The 21,840-nt window shown below is 50.1% G+C and overlaps 1 protein-coding gene and 1 pseudogene across 2 annotated transcripts; one reads left to right on the top strand and one right to left on the bottom strand.

Moving 5' to 3' along the window:
- Nucleotides 1-280: 280 nt before the first annotated feature.
- LOC309599999 (von Willebrand factor A domain-containing protein 5A-like) lies at nucleotides 281-7,345 on the bottom strand (the record flags this gene model as incomplete). The annotated part of the gene is made up of 17 exons (XM_082331988.1): nucleotides 281-360; nucleotides 565-691; nucleotides 889-1,112; nucleotides 1,585-1,791; nucleotides 1,971-2,152; nucleotides 2,520-2,623; nucleotides 2,758-2,922; nucleotides 3,085-3,196; nucleotides 3,715-3,794; nucleotides 4,113-4,257; nucleotides 4,697-4,785; nucleotides 5,058-5,185; nucleotides 5,589-5,703; nucleotides 5,862-6,004; nucleotides 6,353-6,602; nucleotides 6,681-6,928; nucleotides 7,297-7,345. The coding sequence occupies 17 exons, from the start codon at nucleotides 7,343-7,345 to the stop codon at nucleotides 281-283; spliced, it is 2,448 nt and encodes an 815-aa protein (XP_082188114.1).
- Nucleotides 7,346-12,320: 4,975 nt separating this feature from the next.
- Nucleotides 12,321-13,283, top strand: LOC309600100 (olfactory receptor 2AP1-like; annotated as a pseudogene). Its single transcript has one exon. The product of its transcript is annotated as an olfactory receptor 2AP1-like (transcript).
- Nucleotides 13,284-21,840: the final 8,557 nt, after the last annotated feature.

Consider the following 21,840-nt stretch of genomic DNA (forward strand, 5'->3'; position numbering starts at 1 on the left):
AGGAAGGGCAACCACTGGGGAATGTGATGCTTCCTTCCCACTCCCACCTCCACCCAAACCAAACATGCCGGAGGCTCTGAACTGGATGTTTTTTCTTGAGGAGTTCAGCATGATACAGCTTCAGCCCAACAAGTATAAGACATAAGCAGTGAGAATTCATCTCACCCCAGCTGGTCGCAACAGTGGTATCCCAGCACGGCGGGTGACTTCAGGCTACACTTTCTGGCCCGTTTTAGCTCTGCAGGTGCTGCCGGTCTGTAGCACAAGGCACGTGTTGAGCTCAGAGCCTGAAGACACTTGGGTTCACGCTGCTCGCAAGGAGGGTGTTGGCTGCCTCCAGGCACTTGTCCAGCTGGGACACTGCAATCAGGGAGAGACAGGGGCACTAGGGGAGTCAGGCAGGAGGGAGAGTCCACAGATGGAAAGGAGAAAGGGGACACAGGACTCCTTCAGCTGCCCCCAGGAAATTGTGCTCCTGAGAAGGGGTGAGGTAGGTCCCACTGGAGAGAGAAGGGAGGAGGCTGTGCTGTGGGGATCAGCAGGAAAAGGACCTTCAAGACTCACCAGCTCGGCTGCACAGCCAGGTCACAGCCTTGGCCTCCAGCAACTCACAGAGGTCTTGGTAACACTTGTCGTTTCTGTGCAGCCAGGTCACAGCCAGCACTGTGGCCCAGATGCTTGGCTCCATGACCTGTAGGAGAACAATGTCTCAAACCAGCAGGCAGTGCTGAGCATCCTCCCTGCCCCATCACTGCTTCCCACCCCTTCCTTTGTGGCTTCTGCTTTCTGATCCCTTCATTCCTCTCTGGCTGCCAGTGTTGCCGTGAGCCAAGGGGTTCCCACTGCCCCAGGATGACACGCCGCCACCATAGGAGGTTCTCCCCTTACCTCACCAGGCAGCTTTCCCTTGAGTTCAGCCTCATCGATTTCCAGCACAGAGGCCAGTCCTGAGCTGAGGGCCCAGGAGCCGTCTAGATTCTGCAGTGCCACCAGCTTCTGGCACTCAGTAAAGGCTTTGGTGAACCAAGGCTCAAAAACTGGAGAGCGCAAAACAAATGCCATGGGATCCACATGCTTGAGAGAAGAAATAAATGGTCGTGGTGGTTCACGTGCTGTGGGAGAAGGTGTGAACAGGAGGGTTGGGAGAATCACAGGAAGGTGACCCCTCTCTACTCCTCTGTGCAATGCCCCAGAACATTATCTCTGCTCTTCTTGAGGCAGCTACCTGCAGTCTAAGCTCCTTCCTGCATGTCCCCAAAGCACTCCCATCCGCAGCCCTTTCTGGACACCCCTAACTCATCCCCAGCTTGGACCATTGCCTCTTCTCCTGGCATTCCTGCCCAGCCACGTCCCAAGACCTCTCTTGATAGCCCCCCAACACATCTTATCCAAAGGTGTATTTATGACCCAGCACCATCCCTGTCCCCTCCCTGGGTGCCCCTGAGCTGGGTCTCATATTTGCTGAAGGACTTGCAGGTTTAAGGGTAACTAAGGGAAGGGTTAAAGGCAAAATTCATTGGTTTCCATGCCATGGGCAAGACATGGCAGCATAACCCTCCTGTAAGACATTAGATTACCCCCTACCTTTTGAGCAAGCCCCCCGCTGGGGCAGGGCAGCAATGCCACGGGTGAGTCGACGGAGGGCAAGCCATGACTCGCACGCTGCTGTCAGCCAGCCAGGTGGTTCCCAGATGGTCTTAGGAAAGCAGGAAGAGACTCTACCGGAGCCACAAAGCTCAACAATCTGGCAGGGGATGAGTGACTGGCGGGGTGGCAACAGTGCCAGGGGCCCTTTGAGGGCAAACAGGGAAAAGGACTGAATTAAGCACATGGGAAAGAAGTACCTGGTGGTGATGGGGCCTACCCCATGAGACTGGGGGTGCTCTGTGGCTGGGGTTCCAGCTCCAGTGGAGTGAGAACATCCCACGGAGCTGCCCCACCAGCTCTTCCTCTCAGGTGTCTTTCCTTACCTCGGTACCAGGTGACCCTCTGTGATGTGCGAACCCCCACATAGCTAGTAAAGGGGCAGATGATCCCTGAAGCGAGGCTCATCTCAACTGCGCGGTGCCTTGGTTCTTCCCCTGACCCACTCACAGCCTCTAGCAACAACCTCTTCAGCAAGTGTCTCGCGGCCAGACGATGCACAGCCAGCCTGGGGACAGAGCAGGGTGAGGCCTGAACACCTGGCTCATCCCCATGCTGGGGAAAGGTGGACAGAGAGAGAGAGAGAGAGCCTGGACACCTGAGTTCTCTCCCTTCAGGGGTGAGGGTGGACAGAGGGAAAATCTGGCTGCCTGGGTCCTCGTCTGTCTGGAGGGAAGTGATGCCCAGGTTCCTGGGTCCTACCACGGTGGGGTCAAAGCAGGGAAGGAGGGCATGCTTGGGCACCTGCGTTCTCTGCCAGTTTGGGATTGTGTGTGGAAGGTGAGAATGCATAAGCTAACTGGGCCCCCTCTCAGCTGGAGTCCGTGTTAGAAATGAGGGGGATGCATGCATCTTCCCTTAGGACAAGCTCTCACCGGCCATCTCCCTGCGGGCACAGCGGGAATTCAATTGTGTGACTGACATCCTGGCCATCCAGGCTGTACTGCAAGGTCATGACCCCCTTGGCCACCGTCGTATCCTGGGAACACATGGGAAAGCTACTGGAGGTTACTGGGGGCACAAGATGGTTACTGGGGGATATTGGGAAGTTACTGAAAGATTACTGGTCGTTACTGGGAGGTAAGTGGGGGTGACTCTAGTCCCAGCTCTCACCTGTGCCTGTCCATGGATCTGGGCATAGACGAGGCTGTGTTCATCCCGAAAGATGGACTGAGGGGTGTCCCCCAGCACCTCAACCTCCAGGCCACGGGGCAGGGTCCAGCTCAGAGAGACTCCCTCAGCTGCTGGCTTGAGGGCCTCCTTCAGGCACTTCAACACCTGGGGACAGAGGGCAGGACACCACGGTTTGCAGCTCCACCAGGGTTCAGCCCACGGCCCCCGGTGTCGGGGTCTCGACTACTGTGTCCAGGTGCTGGGGTACTTGGAAGCCAGTGTGTCTGTGGAATAGAGGGGAACCTGCCAGGGCTCCTGGGTTCCTACCACAACTGTCACACTGTTGTCAGAGGAGACGCAGGTAGCTTCACCCCCTGTCTCCCTGGCCAGGGCCGTAGCCAGCGTAACACTGTCCCGAGAGAAGCAGAAGGAGAAACACCTATGGGGGAAGTAGAGAAAGGTGTCAGAAATGAGAGCCAGAGGTGGGTACAAGGATGTTGGGGTAGAGCTGGAGAGCACAGGCTGGAGTTAAAGCTGGGGGAAACAAAGCTGGGCTGCAGAACAAGGGGGCAGGAGGAAGAGCAGGGAGTGAGGGACTGGGGTTGGAGGTGGGGTTAGACAGGGAGCTGGCAGAGGAGTGCTGGGACTTGGGGCAGAGCTGGGGTCAGTCTAGTGGGGCTGGGGCACAGCTTGGGGGCACATCAGGGTGTACAAGCCCTGTGCCTCAGTCTCCCTGCTCACTCTGTGAAGGGTGCTGTGGTTGTGGGAGTAGTAAGCAAAGACTCCCACATGGAGACTTGGCACAGGAGAGCTGTGCAAGGTGGGAAGGGTCTTTGGGACACTGGAGGGGCCCAAGGATTGGGACAGGCACTGGTGAGCAGGGGTCGTCAGCAGGGATGGAAAGGGCTGGACAACCAAAGGGTGAATGGAGGACTGGGGGCAGAGCGTCCCAATTACCGGTGGCTGTTGCGGTGACGGCTGACCTCAGCTGCAATGACTTCCTCGTCCGGGAGTAGCCTGGCCATGAAGATGAAAAGCTGGGAGACAGGGGACATGAGTGGCGGGGCCCTGCACAGGCACCCCAAAACCGGGAGAGCAGGCCCCTGAAATGGAGAGAGGGGCCCAGGAGAGCGAGCCCTTGTAGAGAGACTACCCGAGGGAGAGAGATCCACTCAGGGTCAGGAACCCCCAAAGACATAGACTCACTTCTCCCTTCCCCCACACCCCACGGTATTCTTCTTGTTCCCTTGTGACCATCATGTACTTTGGGTGGCTCCTTCCACCCACACTCCTGTGTCCTCTCTCTCCTCCTGAGACACCTGTCCCTCCACCCCTCCATGCCCCTGCACCCAGACCTGGCGCGTATGCCCGTGGGGGCGAGGGGTATTGTAGATTGAGCGGAGGGTTCCCAGCAGATTGGTGTCATCCAAACCGGAGCCGGTGGAGGGGATGCGCCGCATGGCCTCGCTCAGGTTGTCCTGAGTATATTCAACACTTTGCCTGCAGGGAGCACAGCATGTTGGAGAGCACATTGCTCTGTGCTTAGTGCTCCCTGAGAGCCTGCCCCATAGCACTTCCCACAGCTGTGCCCTGTGCAAGTCCTTGCCCCATAGTAGTTCTTGAAGAGACCTGGCTTCATAGCTCCTGCAAGACATTGCTAAACAGAACCCCAAGAGGTGCTGTCCCATAATGCCACAAAGATCCCACCCGCAGAATCCAGCTCTGCCCTACAGTAACCAGTCGAGCCCTCCAGCACTCAGCCTTGCCCCCTACGAACCAGCCAATTTCAGAGCATGCACACCTGCCCTCCAGCATCTAAGCCTGCCCCGTAGCGCCCATTCCAGCCCCACAGCACCCAGCCATGCCCCACAGTATCCAGCCCTACCCACCAGCACCTAATCCAGCCCCATAGCACCCAGCCTGCCCCATGTTTGCTCACGGGTAGATGCCCACAGAGGTTTCTCCGTAGCAGTAGATGTTGAAGTAGCAGCCCAGGGGCAGGCTTTTGAGAAGGAAGGGCAGGGAGTCCTGTGGAAAGACACAGCACGCAAGTCTTGGGAGGCACTTGGAGGGGGTACAGATGCCTTTGCCCATAGTCTGGTCCTCCTACAGCCCCTGGACTCCCCTGGATGACCCAAGCCAGTGCCCTGAACTCCGCTGGGCACCTGAGATATTTCAGGACCATTTCAGGCCCCACCAATCCCCCTTCACGTCTCTGTCCCTCTGTAAATGCCTGCCCTGGCCCTCTCCCCATCAGCCTGCTCCTCCACTGCATCCTGGTCCCTGCTCTGCGGGGGTACCTGTGCATGCTCAAGGAAAGTGGTGTCCAGGAGGAAGATGAACTCTCCAGACTGGTGCTGCCCAGGCACTGCCGCAGGGATGCTGGGTGCCAGCGTCACCAACACCATGCGGTCACCAAGCAGGGAGCCTGGAGGAGGTATGGGGTGGGATTAAGGCTCTCGTTGTGCTTTCAGCTTCTACCATCCCAGGGCCCCTGATGCCCCACACTGGTACCTCAAAACCCCACAGTACTCTCCACCAGGTGCACAGCCCAGTGTCCCATGTATTCCAACCCAGCCTCCAATACAGCTACCCAGTGAGCCCTGGCATAGAACTTCCCGTGTGCATGCTGCTATGTCTGATACCTCACCACAGTGTCCCCAGCAGCCCACCCTGGAGCCCCAGGACCCAAACTATCCCATCTGAATGCCTCCCACTCCCATCCCAGTGTCCAATGATACCTCACCCCACAGAATCCCCAGAGTGCCCCCACAGCCAATGCCTCCTGCAACCCAGAGGTGCCCCCATGTTCCGTCCCCAGCTGCACGTACCTGGAGGGGCCCCAGGGTCCCCCTTCTCCACCACAGCACTGACTTCAGTGGGGTCTCCAAAATACACCAGCAGCTCCAAATCGTCATGACTTGGGGGGCTGCCATCCAGTGAGACCTGGAGAAGGGGTGCCTGGTCGTACACAGGAGGAGGGGACCAGACCCAGCATTTGGCCAGGAGCACAGGCGCTGATCCCAGTACATTCCCTTTTTCTCAGTGATGACACCCCTCCCCCCTCAACTCCCCCCAGGATCCTGGCACTCAGGAGGGCGTACCTGTGCAGTGCTGCGGTCCTGGGCAGTGTAGATCAAAGGGGTGAGGGCAAAGTTGGCCTGGACATTGGCCACTCCACGGGGTGACTGCAGGCTAGCGGTGAGGAGCAGGCTGTAGTGCAGCCTGCTAGTGAGACAATTCCAGGCTGCAAGGAGAAACACAGCACTGGGGAGGGCAAAGGCTCTCCTTGCGGGGGTGGGGCAGGATTTGGCATCCATATATAGGACATATGGAGAGAATTGGGGGTTGTCAATAAGGTGTATGGAGCGGTCCATGAGTCTGTTTATGGGAAATGTGTGTGGGAAGTGTGGATCCCCTCATGGGGCACAAGGGAGAATATGTGGATCTGTCCAGGGGCTGCATGGGGGAAAAATGTGTCCCTGTGGGTGCCAAGGGAAGTTGCATCGTGCCTGTTCGTAAAGTACATGGGGAGTCTGTGACCCTTCTGTGGGGTGTGTGACTGGGAGGGCAGGTTCCTTGTGGGGTCACTCACCATAGTGTTTTGTGTAGGGATGCAGCGTGGGTGGCAGCACAAACTGGGCTGCTCCATCTGGCGTCCGTGGCAGCTCTTGGACATAGCGCAAGGTCACGACCACCTCCCTGCCGGGGGACAGGGTGCCCAGGAAGCAGGCAAACACCTCGCCTGCATACCTAGACTCATTCTGAAGGTATTCCAGATTCTCCCAGCCTCCTATAGCCTCATGAGACTGCTGGACCTGGGTGGGAAAGGGAGGGACAGAAAGCTGATCACCATGCAGGCCATGGGCTGCTCACCCCATGCTCCTGTGGTGGTTTGCCCATTTGTCCCTGGATGCTGGTACCTCATCCCGCAGCATGGCCTGGACCTTGGCATCCTCACTGCGGACCTGGAAGGAGTAGATGGCCATGTGGGGGCCCAGGGGGAAGGCAAAGAGGACTTCTTTGGAGATCTGGCTCTTGTTCTGGTAGATGAGTTCAGAGGCCACGTCAGCCACGTAATCCTGGATAGCAACATCCACCACAGCACTACAGAGAGGCACTGAGCCCAGGGACTCGTAGAGCCACTTCCCCAGGAAAAAGGATCCTGCTGCTGTTGGGAGAGATGCAACCTGTCCATCAGCACACATGAACGACACAAGGAGGTGGCTGGGGCTACTTCAAGTACGTGGTTGTTCCCACCCTGGAAACCAAGACTAGGTGACCGTTACTGAGGGTCTAGTGTGAGCCTACCATAGAACAGCATCTGTCCCTCACTGCCCCAGCTTCCCTTTTTCCCCATACCTCTGGTCCCCATCCGGTTCCTGTAGAGCTCTTGACCATTCCCATCCTTGTTTCACTCTGGGAAGATCCAGTCCAGATATTTCCCCCTGTGGCTGCCTATCCTTCTGCTTTCTTTGTCCCCCTTTGGGAGCATCCCCCGTCCCCCAAATGTCCCTCCGCTGTCTGTCCCCAGCTCACCGTCATGGGCGTAGGATTTTTCTAGAAGTCCAAAGCTCTGACGCCACATTTCTGGAGACCTGCAGACAAGAAGAGTCTCCTGTAAGAGGAGAGATCCACAGAAACCACCAGGCAGCCCCTATTTGGTGAAGATTCCTTGCCATTTCCCCAGTCCTACACACATAGCTGGAAGTCCCAGCGCACCAGGTTCAGCCAGAGCAAACCCAGGGCTTCAGAAATACCTGTTCATGAGCACTGGGACGTCACCGGGAGTATCTCTGCATTGCGGAGGTCTGCACCCCACCCCCACCAGGGGAGAATCTTAAAGAGAACTGAGGGATAGCAAGGGGAAGATGGAGGGAAGAAGGTGTGAAAGCAAGAGTGGATGGATGGGTGGATGGATGGATGGATGGATGGACGGATGGGACTGTATTGGGATGAACAATACATGGCTATCCACCCATGGGCGGATGGATAGATTGGCAGACGAGGTCCATTTTGGGACAGATGGATGCATAGGTGGGGAGGCGGAGAGACATTAGAATTTTTGTTGAAAGGGGTGGATGAACAGGTGGAGGGGTCCATTTTAGAAGAGATGAGCAGGTACCCGTCACAAAGAGTCTTGTGTGAATGTAGCTGCACGAGAGAAGCCACCTGCAAGGGCCGGTTGAAAGTCCAGATAATAAGGGGAAACATGATGGAGAGAGAAATGAGGTGAGGGTCAGGTATTCCATGATTGCAGAGCAAATCCCAGAAAGGCCCTGGGGGGAGGGTGTAGTTCACGTGATATCTGTCTGTCTTGTGGCCAAGTGGCAGGTGCAAGGGAGGGCCCTCCACTCCAAACCCATCCACATAGATCTCTCTGGTTCAGACACATTTGCCTCAATTTCCCCAGGTCCCGCTCTGAGGTGACAGGGTGGGGAGCACCATAAAAATCCCCACCCCCCCCATCAGGGGTGGACAGACAGAGCAAATAGGGTGTAAGTCCTCAGGGGAGTAGGGGTGAGGGATGGGCAGAGGGATGGATTGAATAGGGGCAAGCTCTGCCCAGGGAACAGGGACAATGAACAGAGCGTAAGGACGGAATAACAAAGCAAAGCACAAACAAGCAGACACTCACCAGAATCAAGGCCAGAGTCAGCAGGGATGGACTGAGAGTCAGATCGACGGAGAGATAGAAGGGGAGGGGGAGAGAGAGTAAGGGGCAGACGGACGAGATACAGGGACAGAAGGGGGAGGGATGGAGAGACAGAGCAAGAGGTGTTCGGGCAGACGGGAAGATGCAGGGCTACGTAAGCAGAGGGACGGCTGCGACGGAGAAGGAGGCGGAGGGGCAGGCGGACGGACAGACTGACGGGAAGGCAGGGCCAGGGGGGCGGAGACACCCCCCACCCCCCACTGGGGTGGCTGCAAACCTCCTCCCGAGCACCCCGGCGCCTGGCTCCCCGGGGGCTGTGGGGACAGCGGGGATCCTGGATGCCGGGTGGCTGGGAGGCTGTGGGATGGGAAGGGGCGAGGGGACACCCCCGGTGGAGGGGATCTGCCCGGGGTCCCTGGCCCCCCCTCCTGGAACCCGGCCCTGGAAGCCGAAGCGGCGAGTGGGCGGGAGCGTCTGCGAACTGCGCTGCGGGACACGGCCCCGCGCGAGCTGCTGCAGCCACGGGAGCGTCTGCGCACCCTGCCCCGCCGCGCCCGGCCGGGGCGGGCGTCCGGGGCGGGGAGCAGCGTCCCTCGCCGCCGCAGGATGCTCCGGGCACAGCCAAGGAAGGGGCTGCAAACCCCTCAGCAGGGCTGCTCCTGGCCAAAGAGGGTCTGCCAAATCTCCCCCCGCCGCCCAGCCCTTCCGCTCTGTCCTCGCATCTGATGCAATGGGCAGCAGCTGCCAAGGGCCCCCTGCAACCAGGACAGCGCCTTCTGTGTGCCTGAGGAGGTGGCACTCGTCCCTCCGGGAACCTGTCCCCCTGCCAGGCCTGCAGCACTGGCTGCAGAGTTGGAGGCTGGGCTTGGGTCCATACACTGATTAGTGCCAGACTGTTAATTGGGTAGTGGATTGCAAAGAAGCAAACCCAACATACTGGCCAGCTGAGGAATGGGGAGAGTTGGCAGACAAGCTCAAACTTACATACCTACTTTTGGCATGGGTGTTTCCCCTCATCTGCTGGGTTGGGACGCTCCGTCTCCACCTTCCTCGCCTGAGCCAGCCCCATGCTCGTGCCTCCCTGGCAGCCAGCCCCTGGTTCAGACAGCCCATCTCATCGGTAGTCTCCAGATGCTCAAGGGGCCAAATTGCGTCTGACTTCAGCTGTGCTGCTGCCAGAGCACACCCTGGCTGTCTCTCACTGAACTCTCACTTGGCCACCAAACCTGGGCAGCTTCCTTCAATCTGCCTCTCAGGATTGCTGTGATTCTCAGACAAGACCACGCCAAGGACAGTGTGACAGCCTCGATCAGCACAGACAGTTCTAGCTGCCTCTGTTCAAATTCTGCCACAGTGCATCCAGTCTCATTACACCCATAGAGATCAAGTTCTTTGAGGAAGCGGGTGAACCGACATTCACGTGCTGCTGGAAGGTGTGGCCCATGACTACCTTCAAGAACTGGTCAACACCCCATGTTGTCTCCAATAGTCTTGATGCTTCTGAGGAGGCAAATTAGTCCTAGGTGTAGATGCTACCTGCTGCATTTGAGTAGCTAGGGAACATTTTCCTGCCTCTCCAGTCTTCCCTTCCTCACCACAGGCGATGAGTAAGTGGCACGCTTGGTCAAAAAGTGCCACAAATACTGAACTGCTGACCCCTTGACCTAGCTTCACCTTCCCAAAACTTCTGTCCAGCTGGGATGCATACCTGAAGGCTCTCACTGACTCTTGATGGAGGCCACTTGGTGGCTGTGAATGGTTTTGGGGTGCTGGAGCTCCAGTATCTCTCTTCTGAGCATCTCTGGAGGATGTCATCCCCCTCAAGTCTGGGCCTCTTTTGAAGGGCAAAGAAATAATACCTGGTCTTAGTGTGGCATAGAGGTAGTCTGCTCCGATGCTCACATATTTTCTGTCCAGACAGGACAGCAGAGTCTGCTGCATGCAGAATAGGAAGCAGCCAGGTGAGCAATCTGACTGGTGACAGTGGTACAAGGAGTTGCCACAGGGCTGGAGGGCAGCTGTGTGCTGCTGCCGAGGGGATTATTGTAGCTACTGCCCCACCTCTCACACATATACATGCTCTGAAGTTCTCCAGGGTTCACCCTATGCTTTCATTTGTGAATTCATCCCTGGTAGACAGCACTGCTCAGAAAGGAGGGAACTGAGCTGTGGAGAGACTGTGGCCCTGGGTACAAATCCATGGAAGCAGTTGGGGTACTACATTTCCACTGGTTTCTTGAGCCTGCCTGGGTCCAGCAGATTTGAATGTGGAGGGCCCTGTCAGGGAGCAGCAAAGGCCAGCTGCTCCACAAGGGAAGGTGAGTTGGGAGCCAAATGCAGCAGTAAGGTGGGCAGGAGCAGTGATCTCACCAACAAGAATCCAGGATGGTGAGGAGTAAGTCAGAGTCAGGACTGGGTCCAGAGACAGTGGTCATCCAGCAAGTCAGGTTACTGGGGGACAGGCCCTTGCTTCTTGCTTTCTTTGCCACGACTCTTATCAGCAAAGGAGCTGAGCTTGGACTCAGCCATCTAAACTGCTGAACTTAGCCAGCTGAACTGGAGCAGGCTCATTTTCTTTAAGAAGTCCAACTTTCCACATTCTTTCAAAAAGGTTCTTTTTATAATTTTATTCTGTCCATGACCATTCTTAGTTTTTCTGTGTTCAGTAACAATGCACAGAACTATACCTGATGTAAGGGCACGCATGGAGTTTAATAATTAACTAAAGTTTAAACATGATTGATCTGAGTTTTAAGGCTCTGGTCTGTTTCAGTCTGTTCTAAGAGGTAAAATTCTGTTGGCAATGTCTAAAATACATATATATATATATATATATTCAAAATGTAGACATCTATGTTGGGTTGACCTTGGCTGGTGGCCAGGTGCCCACCAAGCCGCTCTATCACTCCCCCTCCTCAGTGGGACAGGGGGAGAAAATAAGATGGAAAACTCATGGGTCGAGATAAAGGCAGTTTAATAAAGAAAGAGGAAAGGTTACATGCAGAAGCAGAGGAAGGAAAAAAAAAAAAAAAGATTTATTCTCTACTTCCCATCAGCAGACGATGTCCAGCCCCTTCCTGGGAAGCAGGACCTCAGTACACATAGCGGTTGCTTCAGAAGACAAATGCCTTAAAAATAATGAACAAAAAACTGCCAACCCCTAAAAAAAACAAAGGAAAAAAAGGAGAGGATAAAAGAGACAGAGAGAAAGAAGAGAAATTGATAGTTTTAATAACTATCAGTGCATTAAAATAAAAAGTACATTTCTTCTCATGATTTCCTTCAGTATCTGTTATATTTCCTAGGCATGGTATTTGTCATGTTGGGTGATGAAATGGTCACTCAAAGAATTCCTCTCTTTTCCTTTCTTCTTTTGACTGAAGGTTTCTGAATCATAGCTTGTTTCTGTTGGCTGGAATATCACTTTCTGACCCTGCAGGTTTCAAAAGATATTGCCAAGTGAGATAAGCCGTACCTTTCAACATTTTCCTGAATATTTTTCTGGATATTTCAGGTTTTTATCAAGTTCAGTATACACAAATGCTCATCAACGTGTCCAGTTCTTAGAAAATGCATATTACGGCTTTCCACTGGTTGTATTGGTCTGGTATAGTCTAGGTCATCAAAACATCCTGCCGCAGTTTGTGCGATGCTTTCCAAACTCAAGGAAACGATTTTGTTAAAAAATTTGCATAAGACAAAATTAAAAATATACAATAATGTCTCTCATAAATTATTATCCAGAGAACGTTCAAGAACTGCTCAAAAAGAAAATAAACAATACCACCATACAATGTTAACAATACCATCTTTCTTCTGTAACTACTCGGTGATGATGGATCAATAATTAAGTGTAGTTCTTGATGCTTTATTCCAGGCTGTGGTGCATTTCCTCTTGGCTTGATCCATGGCAAACGGGGGCTGTAGAAATAAAACAGTCATCACAACATTTCTGCTCCTGGAATTTGGGAATATCCCAGAAATGCAATCTTTTCTCTTCCTCCTTTTCTTGGTGATCTACATTGTGACTGTGATTGGCAACATCCTCGTTTTTGTTTTGGTGGTGGCTGATTGACGCCTCCACAAACCCATGTACTTCTTCCTGGGCAACTTGTCCTGCTTGGAGACCTCCTACAGCTCTACCATCCTGCCCAGGATGTTGTCCAGCTTTCTGACTGGGGACAAGAGCATGTCTGTTGGCAGCTGCATCACACAATTTTATTTCTTTGGTTCCCTAGCAGTCCCTGAAAGTTTTCGCTTATCGGCGATGTCCTAGGATCGGTATTTAGCAGTATGCAAACCCTTTCGCTACAGAGCTGTCATGAATAGCAGATCCTGTCTGCAGCTTGTAGCTTGGTCTTGGATGCATGGTTTCCTTGTTATGGCCATAAGCTGCTTCCTGATTTCACAACATTCCTTCTGTGGTCCCAAGTTTATTGACCATTTCTTTTGTGATTTCACTCCAGTGATAAAACTCTCCTGCTCTGACACCAGCGTGACTGAAACGTTGGTGTTTATCCTCTCATCAGTGTGTGCAGTACCCCCTTTTTTACTAACCCTGGTGTCCTATATGTGTATCATCACCACTGTCCTGAGAATGACTTCCACCCCTGGGATGCAAAAGGCTTTTTCCACTTGCTTTTCCCACCTCATTGTTATTACAGTCCTTTATGGAAGCTTAATAATTGTTTATGTCCTGCCAAAAACGAAGACTCCAAGAGCACTGAATGAAGTCTTCTCAGTTTTCTACACTGTTGTGCCTCCACTGCTCAACCCCCTCATCTACAGTCTGAGAAACAGAGAGGTGAAGGACGCTCTGAGTAAAGTGGTCAAGAAATGTGAATATTTCCTAAAGGTTAGAAAGCGTTAACCATTTTGTTCCCCTATGACAGAAAATAACTTATGATATTTGAGGGAAGATTCTCCTCATGTCATTTTTAGCCCTCAGAGCCTGTGCTACTTACCCTAGACTTTTCACTATCAAATTAGCTAATCTGACCTACCTTAACTGCCCAAGTGAGGATGAGACATTTTTCTCTGGAAAAGGGTCATCTCTCTTTACCAATGGTATGAGTTGCCTGGGTGACTAGTTCAGCTTTCTGATACTAACTCAAATCAGCTGATTGCAATCCCACTCCTCTGAAGAGCGTCCCATTTCACTTTAAGAGAGTTGTTAAGGGCGGTTGATTCTTAGATGAATAATTTACATTTTAGGAGATGTTTTTCAGATTTTTTAGGCAGCTAAAGGTAGGTCAGAGGAATGGATCTACTGCAGAGGGAGCAATTTAATCTTTGCTTTAGAGTAACTGTACCAGTAGGACTGTAATTGTCGCAGTGCATGTGAACGCTACCCAGTTGGTTGCATAGCTGTAAGTTTGCGTATTTAAAAAAACACTAAATGACACACTCTTAATTACTTATATGTTATAAACTCTTACTTATATGTTATCAACTCTTAGTTACTTCTATGTTTTTAGACATTTCATATTCATATTCATTTGTAATTGTCATCTCAGCTGTTTTCAGCCATTATGTGAACTCACTTCCTAAGTTTTCTCTTCTAGACTCAACACTGATGGCAAATGTAAACACGAGTTCTACAGAGATGCAGGTGAACCGCAACCATGGAGTCAGTTCTTCGTGAATACCTTGGGATGCAAAGATGGCTGAAGGAACAGAACTGTCTTAAACCTTTTCCCTCCCAAAGACACCCATACCTTTTCATGTCAGTAACTACAAATGCTTTTCAGCACTTAGCCTGAGATTTTAACATTCCTCTAACATTTTATGTCTATGGTTTAGATGCCCAAGCCACAGCTTGTCACCCTAGAAGTCTTTAAGAATCTGTGGAGAGAAATTTACACAAACTCGTGATTTCTTTGACCTTTCTTGGAAGTTCGTTGCAGGATGGGCTGACTCGCCCTTTCTAAGATCACTATTTAAAGAAATTTGCTGCAGCAGTTTTCTTTAGATGGTTAAGGAGGATGAATCGCCAGGGCAACTCCCCTCATCTCTTTCATGATGCATTGAAAAATAGGACCGTAGGATTCTATAAAGTTCCTTGGGGAAGTCAGTCTTTCCATGTAACAGGACCTCTGCTGATTCCTCAAAGCTGACATTTGCAAAGGCGTCAAAATTTCCACTTTGCCACAATATGTGCTTGGAATTGGTATTTAAACCCCATAAGGCTTAGGGTAGTGTTCTTCTTGAAGCTTTTTTTTAGCTTTAGATTCATCTGAGCAAACCAGGCGCCTCCAATACAGCCTTCACTGAAGCTAGTAACCCTGAGATTCCCCTTTGAGCTGGTGAGGAGAAAAACATGTTTCATATGGCTCAGCTGACCTCTCTTAGACATTGAAGGAGCTGTCCACAAGCATAACCAAAATCATCGTAAGCAACTACTGCTTTTGCAGATACCCTGGGGTATCCAAGTCAGTTGCCTGAAGCTTACAGGTATAACACAGAATCTAAGGGAAACCTACACCTTTATGAATTGACAGCTGAAGGCCACCTAAGATACCATCCAGCACCTAATGGTGCTAGGCATCAATGTTTAGGAAACTGAGTGTCTCCTTAGCACCTCTTCAGAGGGTTTGTGTCATTCTGTGTGGCTTCCAACTGTGTATCCAAAAGGCTGCCTGGCTTTAGATGTACCTTTGTGTATATCTCACATCCTCTAGAAGACCCAAATTGATACTAGACGCCTGACTGTGTACACTTGAATTGTTCCTGTTTCTTCTTACCTGAACAGCTTGTTAGACTCCTGGAAGCACTAATCAAAGACCATTACGTAAGATGTGAATGTTCATTATGACTTCACAGAATGAAAAACAAAGCCAAATTTATCATCATCATTGGTTATCCACGTGATTGAGGAATGAGTGGCATGTTTAACATAACAAATTCATCAATTCCATAAGTAAGTTACTTGTACTTGTGGCGTGATCAGGTGCTCCGAGTACAGGAACAGTCCAAATCCATCACACTGAGCTTATTTATGAGGAATCTCACTTGCAAGGTCAACAGGACTTGAGTGCTCAGCGCCTTTGTGGTGTATCAGTGCGGGTAGATTCCACAGGACGATTGTGGTGGGGAGTAACTGTTCTGTAGAGCTCTGCACAACAGCCTTCCACCTGCAACTGAAATAGATGGGTCCTTATTAATTATAATACATAAAATGGAATAATTAGGTCCCTTACATGCCATGGTATGCAAAATTTGACTGTCATCCTAAACCTGGAGCTTAGGATCAAATCTAGTGAAGGAAATTCTTTCGCCTCCCTTTGAACACAACACATTCACATTTCTCAGGTGAAGCTCCTTATCCCATAATCCATTTGTAGTTAAGGGATATAACCAGGCATTTCCAAGGCCCATCCTTGACTACAAACCTGACTTTTTGATAGAATTCAGATTAAAATAGCTGAGATAAATTTGACACTGGACTAAATGAGGAGCAAGGAATCAGTTGCCAACACAAAGGTGCCTAGCAGTATTTGCTGTGCTCGAAGGCATTCTACCTGCCTTCCAGATGCTGCTCCAGAAGTATTTAGTTCTCCAAAAAGTCCCCTGTCATATCCTTCTGCCATGTGGAAATTGCTTTAGATGCTTATCTTTAGGAAACAGAACCCAGCTCTTTGGTTGTCTGGCTCTTCAGACCCGACTGACTGCATTAGTGTCAGAGTCCAGCTTCCCTGACCAGGTTCTTTTAGATATTCCACATGCGAAGAGTTTAATGTTTAGTATAAAATTTACCTATTTGAAGATATTTGGCATTACGTGGGATTTTGATTTAGCGGAGCAGTATGGCAATATACTGAAATCACAGCACAAGCATAATATAGCAGTTGCAATATACAGTTGAATGACAATACACACGTGATACCCATTACCAATCTTTCTATGCTCACCGGTGCTGGCTGGCAGTGGCGGTGGCAACAGCATCAAAGAGCCCCAATTCCTGCTGCCCTGGGAGCTGGAGTAGTCGCAGTGCCTGCCGTTTTGTCGTCGGATCCAGAGACCTTCTCTTCCCCTTGAGGGCGCTGAATAATGTTGAATAGGGCTCAGTAGGCATGGGCCAGGCCCCGGCACATTGCAGTGATTTGTGTCTCCTTACAATTGCCAGGGTGACAGCATACTTTTCCCAAATATTCTACTAATTTTTCAGGATTCTGCACTTGTTCAGGGGTGAAGTTCCAAACTACTGCAGGGGCCCACCATCCTAGGCATTTGCCCATGCTATCCCACACACCCTGCCACTCCTAACTATCCAGCCTTGGGGCAGATCTCTGGGTAATATTCTTAAAGGTCATATTAACCTTAGACAAAACCAAAACAATATGCCCAAGGCGTACCAATAGAAGTATCTTAACTACCCAAGGATGTTCAAGATACAAAAGAGTTGTTGTAATGAAGGAGGAAACATCGTAGAAGAAGGCAGCAAAAGTGCCATTCTGTATTTCCTCCATAAAAAACCTCTCAGAGGAAGAAGTATACTTGCTAATTGTCTCCACAAGGTGGTACCCGAAGTACAGTAATGGCTTCAGTACAAAACCCAAATACCAGATAAAGCTCAAGGCCATTGTTTTAACAACAAATCTCCCAGGCAAAACATCACTAATCAGTGTAGAGCACAGCAAACTGCAAAACCCAACAGCAATCCTTAACATATACAGCAAAAACAAGAGCATGGTGCAGATGAGATAAACTAATATTAAGAACAGATGAATCAACATTGTGACTGGCAGCTGTGAACCGATATAAATTCCTTAATACACTCTGGCTAACCTGTTATTATCTCAAATCCTTTGTGCCTCACATTGGGCGCCAAAAAGGACTGTCGTGGTTTAACCCCAGCCAGCAACTAAGCACCACACAGCTGCTCGCTCACTCCCCCCTCCCCAGTGGGATGGGGGAGAGAACGAGAAGAGCAAAAGTAAGAAAACTCATGGGCTGAGGTAAGAACAGTTTAATAATTGAAATAAAATAAAGCAAAATAGTAGTAGTAGTAGTAACAACAACAACAACAACAAGAAGAATACAAAGCAAGTGATGCATAATGCAATTCCCTGCCACTAGCCGATCGACGCCCAGCCCGTCCCCAAGCAGCGATCCCCCCTTCCTGGCCAACTCCCCCTAGTTTATATGCTGAGAATGACGTCGTATGATATGGAATAGCCCTTTGGCCAGTCTGGGCCAGCTGTCCTGGCTGTGCCCCCTCCCAGCTGTGCCCCCTCCCAGTACCATATCTAACCACATTACAGAGAGGTATAGCGTGGTGCATCTAAAAGGGCATGGTTGCCTGTGTTTAAGCAGCTGAATCCCACAGTCTTGCTGTAGGCATAGGAAAGTCGGTGAGATGATCAGCATCACTTGCTCCCTTCTAGTGGCTGTGTGATGCCCTGCACTTCTCAGTTCAGTATTACACACTTGTACAAGACTTGAAAGAGGAAGCATGGATATTCATCGCTCCGTGGCTACAAAGGTCCCTTGTCCCAAAATATGTCTTAAAGAGACTGGGTACTTTTGTTGATACATGTGAATGTTGAATCCTATCTGAATTTGTTTCTGGAGCAATGTCCCTGTGTTCTCCTTGATATTGAGAACCCCCTCTGAGCTGTGTCAGTGAGGTCTTTTTCACTTGCTTTCTTCACTTCCCTGTGGTCTTTTTGGGCGTGATTCAGCTTATTTTAGGCATTCATAATGTGAGATTGTGAAGCCTCCCTTTATAGTCAAAGGAAAGAAATGATCACTTAAAAGCTGTGATTCATTTGACCATCCTTGAACCCAGATTTAAGTTCAAACAAACATGTAAATACATGAATGTAGGTGTCTATAATGAAGGTATTTCCTTGTGTGCTGGGAAATTAAACCCTTTTTTTTTTTTTTTTTTTTTTTTTTTTTTTTTTTTTTAGCCAAAGGTGCTAAATACAATACAATCACTCTGGAGACTGCCACATCTGATGAATTAGAGGTTTCTACTTCAGGGCAATTGTGAAAGCTCTCCACCCTCCACTGGGTAGAAAGTCACCCAAACATAGGCATCTAATGCCACTTAAGATGTCTGAGGATGTCAGAGACAACCACACGGGGCAAGAAGATTAACATAAGAAACCAGTACCCTCCTGGAGATGTGGAGAGAGATGCTTGTGTCACCTCAGTCTCAGTGGGTTTGTTGGCTAGGTACGTGGGGTACAGCTGCAAACATGTAAATACCTGGTGCTACATATCGGCTGCTCTAGGGAATCCAGCCTTGCTTTCAGATGCCATATCAGCATTCTTTAGGTTTTATGTCATATATGTCGGCTGGATGTGGACTAGAGCAACTGGTTCTTGTCTTTCTAGTAGTTTAGGGGACTACCAAACTTTTCATTTTCAACAACCTGATGCAAACTTTAGAGGTGGGATTCCTCTGACAAGTCTAAGTGTCTAGACTACAGACTGAGTCTGTGTCAGCATCTGCTAGCTTCCTTTATAGTAAGTGGAGAGAAACAGGCACTTCAAGGTCACCTGACTAAATGTAAAGATCTAGTTTAGGGTGAGATGCATCACTCCCTGGCCCTTTCCCTGAGTTCCTAAGAAGCAAGGAGAGAACTGAAGAAACGGAGATGTCTGTATTATGACTGTCTCCATTTACTCAGATGACAACCGTCTTAGATATCATAAAGTGTGGCTTGATGTGGATGACCTAAATTGTTTTTTAACAGCTTGTCTAAATCTTCCTACAATCAATGTGGAAAGATGTTCTTCCAGAGGGTGACACTCTCCTAAGTAGTTTAAAATGCAGTGCATAGCTCATCAAAAGGCCAGCTGAGAAACAAAACTTCATCAGCTGAAAAGTCACTCACCATGCCTATAAACACTGTCTATTCCTCTAAAAAGCACTCACCAGCCTTGCTTCCCATCAGAACAAGACCTAAGCAAAAATATGAACTAAATAACCCATTGCTAGAGAAATCTGAATTCTCTCAGTGCCAGGAGGCACACAAGGCGCGAACATCGTTCTTCCACTTCGATCGGTCTGCGGCTGCGTGCTCTGGAGTCCCAAGGGCCACAGCGCAGTCTTCTGTTGGTTTTTCCCTCAAGACATGACCGATCCAGTTCCATCTCCTCCTCCTCACTTCATTACTGATTTTCTGCATCTCCGCCATTTAATTTTTTTTTTGAAAGTTGATGCTCGTCGTTTGTGCAACTTTTTTTTTTTTTTTTTTTTTTCCCCGGGAGGAGGTAGTTGGCCTCCTGCCCAACCCCCATAACTTGGAGGGCCAGTGGTTTTTCTGTCAGGGTGGCCTTCCCTTAGGCTGCGTTGGTTCGTGGCACCTTCTTCAATTTTATCCGGTGCACCCTCCAGAGAGGGATCCCCTATCCACCACCCAGGGGACGCGCCTTCTAGCCGTGCAGCCCCAGCTGAAGGACTGCTAGAGAAAACAAGACCCATAAAGCTCTCGTGCTCTGATTTGTAATTTCTCTGCCTCTACAGAAAAGTAAAAATAAATGGACTTTAAACATCATAAGAGTCTTTAATCCCTTCAAGGGACATCATTGATGTAATTCACCTCACCTTTAGTAAGGCTTTCAATGTTGTCTCCCAAAGCGTGGACAATTAGGTTGCTAAAAGGCTGGCTGGATGGTTGGGCTTGGAGGGTAGTAATTAACTGGTCATACTCTACCTGGAGGCTGATACCAAGTGGAGCACTGCAGGAATCTACACTAGGACCTGTCCTGTTGAACATCTTGATCTGGAGGACGTTGCAGAATACTTTCCTGCAAAGTTTGCAGATGACCCAAAACTGGGGAGACCAGTTGATAGCCTTGAAGATCAGGCTGCCATTCAGTAGGGTTTTGGCAGGCAGAAGGAATGGGGACAACAGGAGCTGCACAAAACGTAACAAGGAATAACCCGCGGCAAAAATACAGGCTGGGTACTGACTGTCTTGGGAGCAGCTGTGCAGAAAAGTGCCTGGAGACCTTGCAGACAGCAAGCTGAACATGAATCAGCAGTGTGTGCTGGTAGCAAAGAAAGCCAACAGCACTCTGGGTTGTGTTAACAGGCGCATAGTCAGTCAATGAAAGGAAGAGATTGTCTGCCTCTAGTTGGCACTCCTTTGCCCACTTCTAGACTACTGTATCCAGTTTTGGGTCCCAAAATCAGTGAAGACATCAAGAAACTAGACTGAGTTGAGCAGAGTGCCACCAGGAAGATCAGGGAGTTGGAGTACATGTGCTTTGAGGAGAAATTGAGGGAACTGGGATTGTTCAGCCTCGAGAGGAGAAGCCTGATAGTAGCTTTGCAGTACCCAGAGAGTTGCCATGGAGAAAATACAGCCAGGTTCTTTGCAGTGGTGCATGGTGGGAGGATGAAAGACAATGAGCATACGTTGAAATAAAAGAGGTTCTGACTGATTTCAAGGAAATCTTTTCAGCCTGTGGAGACTGAAGCATTGGAGCAGGTTTCCCAGAGAGGCTGTGCAAATCTCCATCCTTTGAGAGTTTTAAGTTGCAACTGGACAAAGTCCGGAGTGACCAGATCTTATAGCTGACCCCACTGTGAGCAGGCAGCTGGACTGGAACTCCTAGAGGTCCTTTCCAACACTCATTATCCTGTGGTGCTGTGGAAGTTATATAGGAAATTAGCCTTAGCTAGTTTGCAAATGACTGGTTGGATGAAAGCATGATATTTAAAGAGCCAGATTTTAATTTTACTGTTAATGGTGTTAACTGGGAGGACTGCTATTGGCTTCTGAATATAAACATAAACATTTTTAACTGGTGTAAATTCATACTGGTGGGAGAATTGTCTATAAATTATTTTCAAGGAGAAAATGCCATCGGACTTCTATTATTAGGCAGAAAATCTTCATTAAGTCATAGTCATAACAAAAAGCTGAACACTTTTGTTTTCATAGAATCCTAGAATGCTTTGGGATGGAAGGCACCTTTAAAGGTCATCTAGTCCAACCCCCCTGCAATTGGCAGGGACATCTTCAACCAGATCAGGTTGCTCAGAGCCCCGTCCAGCCTGACCTTGAATGTTTCCAGGGATGGGGCACCTACCACCTCTCTGGGCAACCCGGTCCAGTGTTTCACTACCCTCATCGTAAAAAGTTTCTTCCCTATACCTAGTCTGAAACTACCCTCTTTTAGTTTAAAACCATTACTCCTTGTCCTATTGCAACAGGCCCTGCTAAAAAGTCTGTCCCCCTCTTTCTTATAAGCCCCCTTTAAGTACTGAAAGGCTGCAATAAGGTCTCCCCGCAGCCTTCTCTTCTCCAGGCTGAACAACCCCGACTCTCTCAGCCTTTCTTCACAGGAGAGGTCTTCCAGTCCTCAGATCATTTCACGGCCCTCCTCTGGACCCGCTCCAACAGGTCCATGTCTTTCCTGTGCTGAGGACTCCAGAGCTGGATGCAGTTCTCCAGGTGGGACTC

This window comes from Platalea leucorodia, assembly GCF_965183815.1.
Source record: "Platalea leucorodia genome assembly, chromosome: 22".
Classification (NCBI taxonomy): Eukaryota; Metazoa; Chordata; class Aves; order Pelecaniformes; family Threskiornithidae; genus Platalea; species Platalea leucorodia.